Genomic DNA, 14,582 nt, shown 5'->3' on the forward strand with positions numbered 1-14,582 from the left:
CGGATACACCTACTGCATTGCTGTTGAATTCTGGGAGTTGTAGTTGAAGTCGGAACTTCTTCCAGAGAAAGCTAGCCAGCTCACACTCATTGAACAATGAAAAATGAGCTACGAACTCGGTACTTGAGTAATGCCATTTTCAGTCACCAATGCTTCTATGCATGATGGCAAAAAGCTAAACGATGGGACTAGTTTATATTTACTGAAATCGATCATATCTAGAATTTATGAGATACCATTTAAAAATGTTGCGACACTAAGTTTATCCTGATCTGGTAGGCAAAGCTAACCAGGAAAAAATCTGGACCGTAATTCTAGGGTATGACAAAGTAAGTAATCAGCTTTAATATAAAACGGTTTTATATGGGCTATAAATGGGACCACTTCTAATCAGGTCATACATTTGTTTTACGACAACTGCGATTAGACAATATAACTAACAGGAATGAGTTTGCTTTATGCATGGTTGCATTGTGTATGCAATTGCATTAGTAATTAAACAGTTACTCACGCAGTATGTCATCACTGTGCAGTGTTGGAAAAAGTACACAATTGTCATACTTGAGTAAAAGTAAAGATACCTTAACAGAAAATGACTCAAGTAAAAGTGAAAGTCACTCAGTAAAATACTACTTGAGTAAAAGTCTAAAAGTATTTGATTTTAAATATACTTAAGTATCAAAAGTAAATGTAATTTAAGAAATATATACTTAAGTATCAAAAGTAAAAGTATAAATAATTTCAAATAGCTTATATCAGGTAAACCAGACTGCACGATTATATATTTTTTTAATTTACGGATAGTCAGGGTCACACTCCAATACTCAGACATAATTTACAAATGAAGCATTTGTGTTTAGTGAGTCAGCCAAATCAGAGGCAGTAGGGATGAGCAGGGATGTTCTCTTGATAAGTATGTGAATTGGACCATTTTCCTGCCCTGTTAAGCATTCAAAATGTAATGAGTACTTTTGGGTGTCAGGGAAATGTATGGAGTAACAGTACATTATTTTCTTTAGGAATGTAGTGGAGTAAAAGTAAAAGTTGTCAAAAATGTACATAGTAAAGTACAGATACTACTTAAATAGTACTTAAAAGTATTTTTACTTAAGTACTTCCTTTACACAAATGCTATTGTGTTGATTAATTCCAGTCAATAATTTTGGATTCATAAGGTCGAGGTAGCCTAATCACCCGAAGTTTGAATATAATCAACATTTGATCACATTCACGTGTTCTCTTAACACATATAAATAGTCGATAAATACATAGTTATGGTCTATAAATACATGGCCTTACCGCTTCGTTTCCCCTGGCCAGAGGGGATAAGACTGCATAGGCTTCTCTAGGCTACCTACAGTTGTGGTTGTTATCAGTAGGCTACACTTAATCACACTGAAGCACAGATTAATTGTGCATGAGTTGACAAATCATGAGGCAAAACAGACTAAACAACAGTACTTGGTCCCTCTTTTCAGCGCTTTTGTGTTTATTAAACCTAATCTAAAGTGTTGGGGCAAATACCAGTTGACCACATGTTTGCCAGTGGCCCTGTTGTGCTGTTCCCTGCAATGATATATATATATACATCTCCATCTGATGCTAAAAATGAAGAAACATATCCAGTTTGTTTTATCTCAAAATGTCGAGATACTATCTCGATTTTTTTAGATAGTATCTCAACATTTTTACATACGTATTTCAAATTGAGATAGTACATTTTATAAATTGGTGTTTATAAAATAAATTTTATAAATTGATGGCTGGATTGGCCTTCTTTCCATACACGACAGTGCCGTTTTAATGTGCTTATCTGATTTGCTTGGTGAGGCCATGGCATGAGTGAATATCCGTTGTCCCCAATTGAGTGAAAAGTAGGCTCTTTCTTTGTCTATTCATAACTGTTAAGCTAGCTACAGGTGTAAACTATATACTCAGATGTTGAAACAAATTCGTGAATTAGCTAAGTATTTTGATTGAATTTCACTTTTGTCAAAAATTTTGGTGACGTTCATGTCTAACGTTACTCAATGCGAGCTAGCTAACTAATGCATAGTTAGCTAACGTTACAGTACACAATAATGTTAAATTGGTGACAGAAATGACTTTTGCAGTAAGTAGCTATCCAGCTACTTTTACGCTCACACTTTTATTATCTTATATAACTAACCACCTGTGTAGATATGTGTAGTCAACTCTTTGTTAGCTAACGGTTAACTTGCTAGCAAAGTTGAATTTAATTTCACACAAATATCAACATTGTTTTTTGGTTTTGTCCATTTTAGAAATGTGGACCATCCAGGTCTCCCTCATTCTGAGCTTTCTGTGTGGAAGAGGATTAGGAGGAGCAGCCAGAGGAGAGTGTGAATGGGGTGTCAGTCTTTGTGAAATCGGTGACCCCCTCAACCGCATTTCAACCTGTAACTTTGAAAGTCCTCTGACCACCCTGTCAGGAGGCATAGAGATGCAGCAGTTCAGCACCAAGGTTCAGGACATTATAAAGACTCTGACTGACCAGCCAGTCAACACCCAGGAGAGTACCACTGTGAGTTTCCAACCCAGTCGATGTACAGTGGTTGAGATTTATACCTTGTAACTCGAGGAAGATTCTTCACTGCTTAACTGCACAGTTTCTGTTCTGCAGAGTTATCTTGGTTTCCCTTACTACCTACGCATAGACCTACTGTGTGGTTCAAAGGTAACATAACACCTCTTACATCCTGTAATATGACTTATTTTGAATGCAAACACATTAACTAGAAGAAGAATCTACATCTACATACAGGAGTCTTCTAAGCGTGCCATTCGGGAGGCCCTTCTCACAGGGTTGACCCCCAATGTAGTCCTGACCTTCCAGGAACCTGTCCACCCCATCCGACTCAAATCGCAGAGACTGCAGATCATCCTTACCACAGCCCCCCTGCTGGACAGTGGTGTGTGCGCATGTGTGTCAGTTTTGTCTTGCATGTTGATTTGAACTAGGCCAAGTTTTTATGAGCTACATGTGTGGTCTGTTTGTAGAGTGGAATTCACTCATGTTCATTTGTGCTCCCAGTCAGGAATGTCAAGTGTGTGTGTTTCCCCCTGCAGTGCCCTGTGACAGCGACCTGTGCCAGCTGGGTTGGTATGCTCCCATGCCCATCCTTAATGGGTCGGTAGTATACAGGGTTCAAGTGGTGTCAAATGGCCAGGGTCAACTGGTGCCTGAGAGAAGGTCAGTGACAACTCTTTGTGTATTTAAATGTGCATGCATGCATAGGCCTATACCACACAGTGCCTGCCTAGCGTTGGTCGTGTACTTGCTTCACTTTACAGGATGTCAAATCGGCCACACTTAAAAGTTTACTATTGAATTCTCATCTAGAAAATATTTTTGGGGGTATGTCTATTAAGCAATAAGGCACGAGGGAGTGTGGTATATGGCCAATATACCACGGCTAAGGGATTTTCTTATGCACAACGCATCGCGGAGTCCCTGGACACAGCCCGTAGCCGTGTATATTTTGGCCATATACCACAAATCCCCGAGGTGCCTTATAGCTATTATAAACTGGTTACCAACGTAATTAGAGCAGTAAAATAAACGTTTTGTCATACCCGTGGTATACGGTCTGATATACCATGGCTGTCAGCCAATCAGCATTCAGGGCCAGAACCAAGATCATGACTCTCTCTACATGACTGCTGAACTGCATGCTGTGTCTGTGTTTGTGTGAGCAGCTTTGCAGTGAATGTTAATGGCTATGTGCGCACCACTGACAGAGGGGAGACGGAGATCTCCTTTGGTACGGAGGTGAGGGACAGACAGATCCACAAAGAGGGAGAGGAGGAAGGAGAGAGAAAATTAAGCTAACAGACATTCTGTAGATGTGTGGGTGGTTTTGTGCAAAAAAGTTTTGCACTAGGTGTCTTCTGAAGGAAGGATTTTTAAAGACATGTAAACAAAAATGTATTGAAGTTGATTATCCACAAGTAATTGTTAAAGTATAGATTATTTATGATTTATGATATTTCAAATGTATATACAGTGCTCTGCTCTTTCTATCTCTCGCTGTTCGTATGTCTATAGATGCCCGCACTGGAGGACATGATGGTTTTGGGCAGTCCCTCTCGCCCTCTATGGGCAGTGGTGCAGAGTTCTCCCGTCCTCATCCTCCCTGGTATTCCTGGCTTCAAGGCTGTTCTGATGACCGCCACAGAGTTCCAGCACACCTCCCCCATCGAGGTAAAACCAGACACATAGTATAAAGATGCAGGCTCATTGACTGTTTGTGTGAGTGTGTAGTACTGTGTACCCAGAAGGCCTGGGTTCAAATAGCATTTGAAAAAAGGTCAATCTATTTTGTCAGGGAGTCATGCTGAGACCAAGGTCTATTTGGCAGGTTAGCCCTGTAATTACAAAAATAAAAGTCAATACAATACATTATGCAAAACAGAGATACATTCATGGAAGGCAAACACATTCTTCGTCAAAAATCAGCTACCTGAATTGCTAGAGGCACCAAATCATCCAATTTTGGAGAGTTTTGGAGATTATTCCACAAGGTGAATTTTTTTTCTCCTAAAACCTGATTTACATAACTCTTGTCGACTGAATTATCTGCTTTCTACTATTAAGCAAGAGGCATGACCTATTTCTATAGAAGAAGCCCATTTTTATTCTAAGCTTCTTTACTTACTCCTCAATATGCTTTTTAAAAGACAATTTATTGTCTTTCAAGATGCCCAGACATTTGTTATCTGGGACACGATAATGTGGACCCCATCCAAAGTACTTATGCTTAAGTCATTGGCGTCATCTCTATCTGTTCTAGAAAACAACATATACTTAGTTTTAGTTTTACCCGCTTTCAAAACTATTTTAAGGTCAAATGTTTTCTGTGAAACAATGAAGTTCAGATAGAGCCTGGTTAACAGAAAGGGCAATAGAATAAACAACAATATAATCCGCATAGTGACAGTTACAATTTTTTACAGACAAACCAATATTGTTTATATAGATAGTAAAAAGTACATCACCTTAAATCAACCCCTGTGGGACACCTTTTGTAATATCAAGGAAACCTGACTTAGCACCATCTGAAAATACACATTGTGTCCTGTCAGTCAGGTCATTTTTAAACCAATTACATGCAGCCTCATCCAGACCAATTTTGGACAACCTTTTTAATGAATGGTCAACAGTGAGTGGTCAAAAGTGTCAAATGAATTTTACAGGTCAATGAAAAGGGCAGCACAATGTTGTCTTTTGTCCATACAGTTAACTATATCATTTATAACCAATGAAGCAGCAGAGATAGTGCTGCCTGAAGCCAGATTGAGGAACTCTTAAAATACATTTTGTAGATAGGAATGATCTTAGCTGAGAGTTGATCACAGAGTTTCTAATATTTTTGCTAGTCAAGAAAGTTTAGAGATTGGGTGGTAATTATTTTGTTCCGATGGGTCACAGTCTTTGTGGAGAAGGAGCACATGGGTCGCCTTCCAAATGCTCGGGATAAAACCAGATATGAACGCCAGACAAAAAAAATGGTTAATAATTCAGCAATCAAGGGGCTGGAAACCTGCAGTAAAAACAGGTCAAGCATATCAACCCCAGTAGGTTATGTAACATCAATCTTAAGCAAGGCAGTTAGCACATCACAGGTAGTAACTTGTTGAAATGAAAACACAGATTCACTAGTAGTTGAGGAGTTTTCAGCTAGAGGCTGGGAACAAACTGACTGATCAGGGCCCTGTATCCCGATAGTGATGGAACCTAGGTATACGTGTGTTTTAACTATGCATCTTTCCTAAAACGGCTGAAGATGTAACGTACATTTCCCAAAACACCCCGCAGATATGTCGTTGAGTCATGTCGATACTGATAGTATCAAAAGAAAGACTATGCTGCTCTCTGATCAGCTTTCTCCATTAAAATCTTAACCTAACATTATAATTATTCTACAATACTGACAATGGATCAGCTCCTAGAAAGATATTATCATCTATGGCTGCAAATATTGATACGGCTTATTATAATGCTTACCCTATAACAGGTTACCAACTTTGTTAAAGCAAGGCCCCTGAACTCTCATGTATTTTCTGCACTATGCAATGATATGGGCAGCACCATGTAAGGCTTTTACAACATATAGAAGTGCGCTGGTTATCAAGGTGCACAGTATTGACACATTTTTTAAAATTGAGAGACAAGCTTAAAGTTTTCTTTACTGACCACCATTTTCACTTTCCTGACCGCTTGCATGATGACGAGTTTCTCACACCACTGGCCTATCTGGGTGATGTGTTTTCTCGCCTGAATGATCTGAATCTAGGATTACAGGGACTCTCCGCAACTATATTCAATGTGCGGGACAAAATTGAGGCTATGATTAAGAAGTTGGAGCTCTACTCTGTCTGCATTAACAAGGACAACACACAGGTCTTTACATCATTGTATGATGTTTTTGTGTGCAAATGAACTCAAGCTTATGGACAATGTCAAATGTGATATAGCATCTGAGTGAGTTGGGTGCGCAATTACGCAGGTACTTTCCCGAAACGGATGACACTAACAACTGGATTCGTTATCCCTTTCATGCTCTGCCTCCAGTCTACCTACCGATATCTGAACAAGAGAGCCTCATTGAAACTGCAACAAGGGGTTCTGTGAAAATTTTATTTAATCAGAAGCCACCGACAGATTTCTGGATTGGGCTGCCCTCAGAGTACCCTGCCTTGGCAAATCGCGCTGTTAAGACACTGATGCCCTTTGCAACCACGTACCTATGTGAGAGTGGATTATCGGCCCTCACTAGCATGAAAACTAAATACAGCCACAGACTGTGTGTGGGAAATGATTTATGATTGAGACTCTCTCTAATACAACCCAACAATGCAGAGTTATGTGCATCCTTTCAAGCACACCCTTCTCATTAACCTGTGGCGAGTTATTCACAATTTTCGATGAACAAATTAGGTTTTATATGTAAGATTGTTAAATAAAGAGCAAAATTATTGATTATTATATGATTATTTGTGCACTGGTCCTATAAGAGCTCTTTGTCACTTCCCACGAGCAGGGTTGTGACAAAAACTCACACAAAACTCATAAATGTATCGTATAGTGTGTGGCAGGCTTACAATGTTGGCAAAAAACAAAATTTGAGAGTGCGCTGACTCTGATGCTAGAGGGGGTACGCAGCTGGAGGTTGAATATTTAAAGGGGTACGGGACTATAAAAAGTTTGGAAACCACTGCCCTATAATAATGCACTAAATCAAGATTTGGGAACATCATTATGTACATGTTAGGCTACACTTCATGAAATATTTTGAGACAAATTACAGACAGTAGTGTACAAGTAGAAAAATAGAACTTAATTAATTGAACATAGGCCTATAGCCTACTGTAGACAATTTATATTTGAATGCAGTCATCTGTTTTAATTTGAAGTATATTTTTTTATACGTCGCTTGTTTGTATGAATTGCAAAGACATTGGCAACTTTTTAATGATGCCTGTGTCTGACAGAACTTGCTTAGACAGGGAAGGGGAGGAATTTGCACACTTCAGTAAATACATTTTTTTCACAAATGTATAAGAATCACCAGCAGAGTCAGAAATAGAGCTTAACAAGTAGTTGGATTTCGCTTTCTTAATGAAGATAGTACAACTGTTTCTGAGTTGTCTGAAAGATTGCCAATCAGAGACAGTCAGTTTTCCTAGCTTTGGCCGAGGCTTGGTTCCTCTTGTGAATATCAAATGAATACCAAATGTTTGATTTGTTCTTAACTGTATATTGTTTTAAAGGTGCATGTTTATCTGCTACATTTACATTTAAGTCATTTAGCAGACGCTCTTATCCAGAGCGACTTACAAATTGGTGCATTCACCTTATGACATCCAGTGGAACAGTCACTTTACAATAGTGCATCTAAAACTTAAGGGGGGGGGTGAGAGGGATTACTTATCCTATCCTAGGTATTCCTTAAAGAGGTGGGGTTTCAGGTGTCTCCGGAAGGTGGTGATTGACTCCGCTGTCCTGGCGTCGTGAGGGAGTTTGTTCCACCATTGGGGGGCCAGGGCAGCGAACAGTTTTGACTGGGCTGAGCGGGAGCTGTACTTCCTCAGTGGTAGGGAGGCGAGCAGGCCAGAGGTGGATGAACGCAGTGCCCTTGTTTGGGTGTAGGGCCTGATCAGAGCCTGGAGGTACTGAGGTGCCGTTCCCCTCACAGCTCCGTAGGCAAGCACCATGGTCTTGTAGCGGATGCGAGCTTCAACTGGAAGCCAGTGGAGAGAACGGAGGAGCGGGGTGACGTGAGAGAACTTGGGAAGGTTGAACACCAGACGGGCTGCGGCGTTCTGGATGAGTTGAAGGGGTTTAATGGCACAGGCAGGGAGCCCAGCCAACAGCGAGTTGCAGTAATCCAGACGGGAGATGACAAGTGCCTGGATTAGGACCTGCGCCGCTTCCTGTGTGAGGCAGGGTCGTACTCTGCGGATGTTGTAGAGCATGAACCTACAGGAACGGGCCACCGCCTTGATGTTGGTTGAGAACGACAGGGTGTTGTCCAGGATCACGCCAAGGTTCTTGGCGCTCTGGGAGGAGGACACAATGGAGTTGTCAACCGTGATGGCGAGATCATGGAACGGGCAGTCCTTCCCCGGGAGGAAGAGCAGCTCCGTCTTGCCGAGGTTCAGCTTGAGGTGGTGATCCGTCATCCACACTGATATGTCTGCCAGACATGCAGAGATGCGATTCGCCACCTGGTCATCAGAAGGGGAAAGGAGAAGATTAATTGTGTGTCGTCTGCATAGCAATGATAAGAGAGACCATGTGAGGTTATGACAGAGCCAAGTGACTTGGTGTATAGCGAGAATAGGAGAGGGCCAAGAACAGAGCCCTGAGGGACACCAGTGGTGAGAGCGCGTGGTGAGGAGACAGATTCTCGCCACGCCACCTGGTAGGAGCGACCTGTCAGGTAGGACGCAATCCAAGCGTGGGCCGCGCCGGAGATGCCCAACTCGGAGAGGGTGGAGAGGAGGATCTGATGGTTCACAGTATCGAAGGCAGCCGATAGATCTAGAAGGATGAGAGCAGAGGAGAGAGAGTTAGCTTTAGCAGTGCGGAGCGCCTCCGTGATACAGAGGAGAGCAGTCTCAGTTGAATGACTAGTCTTGAAACCTGACTGATTTGGATCAAGAAGGTCATTCAGAGAGAGATAGCGGGAGAGCTGGCCAAGGATGGCACGTTCAAGAGTTTTGGAGAGAAAAGAAAGAAGGGATACTGGTCTGTAATTGTTGACATCGGAGGGATCGAGTGTAGGTTTTTTCAGAAGGGGTGCAACTCTCGCTCTCTTGAAGACGGAAGGGACGTAGCCAGCGGTCAGGGATGAGTTGATGAGCGAGGTGAGGTAAGGGAGAAGGTCTCCGGAAATGGTCTGGAGAAGAGAGGAGGGGATAGGGTCAAGCGGGCAGGTTGTTGGGCGGCCGGCCGTCACAAGACGCGAGATTTCATCTGGAGAGAGAGGGGAGAAAGAGGTCAGAGCACAGGGTAGGGCAGTGTGAGCAGAACCAGCGGTGTCGTTTGACTTAGCAAACGAGGATCGGATGTCGTCGACATTCTTTTCAAAATGGTTGACGAAGTCATCTGCAGAGAGGGAGGAGGGGGGAGGGGGAGGAGGGTTCAGGAGGGAGGAGAAGGTGGCAAAGAGCTTCCTAGGGTTAGAGGCAGATGCTTAGAATTTAGCGTGGTAGAAAGTGGCTTTAGCAGCAGAGACAGAGGAGGAAAATGTAGAGAGGAGGGAGTGAAAGGATGCCAGGTCCGCAGGGAGGCGAGTTTTCCTCCATTTCCGCTCGGCTGCCCGGAGCCCTGTTCTGTGAGCTCGCAATGAGTCATCGAGCCACGGAGCGGGAGGGGAGGCGGCCTGGAGGATAGGGGACATAGAGAGTCAAGGGATGCACGAGCCTGGAGGATAGGGGACATAGAGAGTCAAGGGATGCAGAGAGGGAGGAGAGGAGGGTTGAGGAGGCAGAATCAGGAGATAGGTGGGAGAAGGTTTGAGCGGAGGGAAGAGATGATAGGATGGAAGAGGAGAGAGTAGCGGGGGAGAGAGAGCGAAGGTTGGGACAGCGCGATACCATCCGAGTAGGGGCAGTGTGGGAGGTGTTGGATGAGAGCGAGAGTGAAAAGGAGGTTAGTGGAAGAACAGCATCTAGTAAAGATGAGGTCGAGCGTATTGCCTGCCTTGTGAGTAGGGGGGGAAGGTGAGAGGGTGAGGTCAAAAGAGGAGAGGAGTGGAAAGAAGGAGGCAGAGAGGAAAGAGTCAAAGGTAGACGTGGGGAGGTTAAAGTCGCCCAGAACTGTGAGAGGTGAGCCGTCCTCGGGAAAGGAGCTTATCAAGGCATCAAGCTCATTGATGAACTCTCCGAGGGAACCTGGAGGGCGATAAATGATAAGGATGTTAAGCTTGAAAGGGCTAGTAACTGTGACAGCATGGAATTCAAAGGAGGCGATAGACAGATGGGTAAGGGGAGAAAGAGAGAATGACCACTTGGGAGAGATGAGGATCCCGGTGCCACCACCCCGCTGACCAGACGCTCTCGGGGTGTGCGAGAACACGTGGGCGGACGAAGAGAGAGCAGTAGGAGTAGCAGTGTTGTCTGTGGTGATCCATGTTTCCGTCAGTGCCAAGAAGTCGAGGGACTGGAGGGAGGCATATGCTGAGATGAACTCTGCCTTGTTGACCGCAGATTGGCAGTTCCAGAGGCTACCGGAGACCTGGAACTCCACGTGGGTCGTGCGCGCTGGGACCACCAGAGTAGGGTGGCCGCGGCCACGCGGTGTGGAGCGTTTGTATGGTCTGTGCAGAGGCATCAGCCTGGGCAACTCCTGATGCTAGGCCAGTCCTCAGGGGCCTGATTGGTGTCACACTTTTGTCCCAGTCCCAGCTAACACACCTGACTCCAATAATCAATAATCATGATTTTCAGTTTACAATGCAATTAGTTTAAATCAGCTGTGTTTGCTAGGAGGGGCAAAGTGGGGGAAAGTGTGACACCAATCAGGCCCCTGAGGACTGGAGTTGCCCAGGCCTGTCAGACCTCAGACAGTGAGGGGAATAAAAATAGAGGAGAAATTTTCAATGGCTAACTGAGTCAGGAATTCGGGAAACTCTGGATAACTCGCATTGGGATAATTAATGTAAAATTTTAATAGCCGATTAAGTATAGAAGTTCGGCCACTGATGCGACTCGATAGGTTTGGGAGATCCCTCGATGACCAACGGGAAGTGGGACATGGTGGACCCAAGCCAATCAGTAGAATACCCCGAGGCTGAGGGACTGTAGTCCTCCGCAAGTAAACAGGTCCATGTTGTCCGGTCCACGTTGTCCAAGAACAGAGCAAAATAGATGCAACTCCTACAACGTAAGAAACGTTTACCTTTGATATTTTTGTTTCATATACTCCCAATAATAAACTATACAAAAATATGAAAATGTTTGAAAGCTTTAGTTGTGCTTGATTGCTCTTGCATGGTGCAATGGAACTAATGGAATAGTCCCTAAAGTGCAAACCCTGCCCATCTGTCACACCAAACAGGCTCAAGCAAACGTTTCATTTTAGTCTATTTCAATTCCAATTTTCCTGAATGCTTCTCCATAAGAAAAACATTGTAATTTCAGTTTACTACCTGAATTTACATGGAATTGACCCCCACGGTTTACACTTAGGTGGGCATCGAGAGCTGTTGGGCGGGCTCCCTGAACTGCCCCCAGGTGGAGTTCTCCTCCATGATCTTGGAGGCAATCTCCACAGAGAGCTCCCTGTTCATCCGCCAGAACCAGCTGCTGCACCGCTTCGTGGGCAACTTCTCTCTGCTGCCTCTAAGAGCCCCGCCCTCAGGTACAGCACACCGTCAGACACCGCTGGCTCCCATTCACCCTGCTTACACACTGGAACAAGAAATCGGGAATCTCTGTCCCCTGTGTCCACAGAATAAATCAAATCAAAGTTTATTTGTCACATGCGCCAAATACAACAGGTGAAATGCTTACTTACAGGCTCTAACCAATAGTGCAAAAAAGGTATTAGGTGAACAATAGGTAGGTAAAGAAATAAAAACAGTAAAAAGACAGGCTATATACAGTAGCGAGGCTATAAAAGTAGCGAGGCTAAATACAGACACTGGTTGGTCAGGCTGATTGAGGTAGTACAGTGGGGCAAAAAAGTATTTAGTCAGCCACCAATTGTGCAAGTTCTCCCACTTAAAAAGATGAGAGAGGCCTGTAATTTTCATCATAGGTACACTTCAACTATGACAGACAAAATGAGAAAAGAAAATCCAGAAAATCACATTGTAGGATTTTTAATGAATTTATTTGCAAATTATGGTGGAAAATAAGTATTTGGTCACCTACAAACAAGCAAGATTTCTGGCTCTCACAGACCTGTAATTTATTCTTTAAGAGGCTCCTCTGTCCTCCACTCGTTACCTGTATTAATGGCACCTGTTTGAACTTGTTATCAGTATAAAAGACACCTGTCCACAACCTCAAACAGCCACACTCCAAACTCCACTATGGCCAAGACCAAAGAGCTGTCAAAGGACACCAGAAACAAAATTGTAAACCTGCACCAGGCTGGGAAGACTGAATCTGCAAAAGGACCAGGACGACTGATCCGTGTAAAGGAAAGAATGAATGGGGCCATGTATTGTGAGATTTTGAGTGAAAACCTCCTTCCATCAGCAAGGGCATTGAAGATGAAACGTGGCTGGGTCTTTCAGCATGACAATGATCCCAAACACACCGCCCGGGCAACGAAGGAGGGGCTTCGTAAGAAGCATTTCAAGGTCCTGGAGTGGCCTAGCCAGTCTCCAGATCTCAACCCCATAGAAAATCTTTGGAGGGAGTTTAAAGTCCGTGTTTCCCAGCAACAGCCCCAAAACATCACTGCTGTAGAGGAGATCTGCATGGAGGAATGGGCCAAAATACCAGCAACAGTGTGTGGAAACCTTGTGAAGACTTACAGAAAACGTTTGAACTCTGTCATTGCCAACAAAGGGTATATAACAAAGTATTGAGATAAACTTTTGTTATTGACCAAATACTTATTTTCCACCATAATTTGCAAGTAAATTCATAAAAAATCCTACAATGTGATTTTCTGGATTTTTTTTCTTCTCATTTTGTCTGTCATAGTTGAAGTGTACCTATGATGAAAATTTCAGGCCTCTCTCATCTTTTTAAGTGGGAGAACTTGCACAATTGGTGGCTGACTAAATACTTTTTTGCCCCACTGTATGTTCATGTAGATATGTTTAAAGTGACTATGCATATATGATGAACAGAGAGTAGCAGTAGCGTAAAAGAGGGGTTGGCGGGTGGTGGGTGGCGGGACACAATGCAGATAGCCCGGTTAGCCAATGTGCGGGAGCACTGGTTGGTCAGCCCAATTGAGGTAGTATGTACATGAATGTATAGTTAAAGTGAATATGCATATATGATAAACAGAGAGTAGCAGCAGTGTAAAAATAGGGGTTGGGGGGGCACACAATACAAATAGTCCAGATAGCCTTTTGATTACCTGTTCAGGAGTCTTGGGGGTAAAAAATTGTTGAGAAGCCTTTTTGTCCTAGACTTGATCCTAGAAATTGCACTGTTGATTCTCAAACTGAGACTACAGCACCTAGAGACGCATGAACACAGATTAAATTGCATATTCATTCATGAATTGTATGTTTCTGTCCATCAAGTTAAACAACTCAACTATTTTTGGATAAGCTGCATATGTAAAAAGACTGTCAATGGATGACTCACATTGGGGAAAAAACAGTGGCAAAATTTCGGACACAAAGTCTCTTTGTGGCCATAGCAATCAGATCCACTAACAAAACCGTACATGGCTCCATTAAAACTCTCCGTATCCCCCTCTCTCTGCCCTGTGTCAGAGGCGTGGCAGCAGGTGCTGCGCACAGTGTGTGTGTCCCGCATGGTGCCTGTGTTCATCCCGTACCACGGCACCGAGTACTTCTACATCCTGGGAGGAGGCTGGCAGAAGGGCACCCTCTACAGGGCCCAGGTCTACGGTCAGTCAGTTAGTTAGTTATTCAAGCAGACAGGCAGCCAGTCAATTATTCAAACAATGAATGAATCAGTCAGCCAGTCAGTCCCAAATCCCTGACTGTCAGATATGATGATTCTTTTTTTACTCCGGCTATGTTCTTAGCTGTCTCTTATTTGGGATTTTCTTCTGTTTTTTACTTATCACACAATTCTCTTAGTCTTTACTTCTCTTATTATTTTCCACGGTTCAATTTCCCCAACAGATGGGGATGTGACGTTTACTCAGTTGCTAGACTCCAAGGGCAGCACTGCTTGCGAGTTTATGAACAGTGAGTTCACCAGCCACTATATTTCCATGAATTACCATGAATGTTTTATATTAAGGTTTTTTGAAGTACTTTACACAACTGTCTAATGTAGGCTAACTGATGGTTGTGTTCTGATATATTATTTTTCATTGTCTGCAGACCTGGGTAAAATTGTATTTTAAATTATTTGAAATACTTTATCTGTGCTTGATTGAACTTTCC

At 43.2% G+C, this 14,582-nt stretch overlaps 1 protein-coding gene across 1 annotated transcript in view; it reads left to right on the forward strand.

Annotated features, from left to right (window-relative positions):
• The first annotated feature begins 49 nt into the window (after positions 1-49).
• LOC123990791 (cation channel sperm-associated protein subunit gamma-like) overlaps positions 50-14,582 on the forward strand; it is a 36,344-nt gene continuing 21,811 nt past the window's right edge. The window contains 10 exon segments of the mRNA XM_046291667.1: positions 50-119; positions 2,286-2,545; positions 2,645-2,698; positions 2,786-2,933; positions 3,091-3,214; positions 3,721-3,793; positions 4,070-4,225; positions 11,719-11,890; positions 13,938-14,075; positions 14,316-14,381. Of these exon segments, the coding sequence (XP_046147623.1) occupies positions 104-119; positions 2,286-2,545; positions 2,645-2,698; positions 2,786-2,933; positions 3,091-3,214; positions 3,721-3,793; positions 4,070-4,225; positions 11,719-11,890; positions 13,938-14,075; positions 14,316-14,381 (1,207 nt within the window). The 5' untranslated portion in view covers positions 50-103.

Source organism: Oncorhynchus gorbuscha, linkage group LG02 (genome assembly GCF_021184085.1).
Source record: "Oncorhynchus gorbuscha isolate QuinsamMale2020 ecotype Even-year linkage group LG02, OgorEven_v1.0, whole genome shotgun sequence".
Classification (NCBI taxonomy): Eukaryota; Metazoa; Chordata; class Actinopteri; order Salmoniformes; family Salmonidae; genus Oncorhynchus; species Oncorhynchus gorbuscha.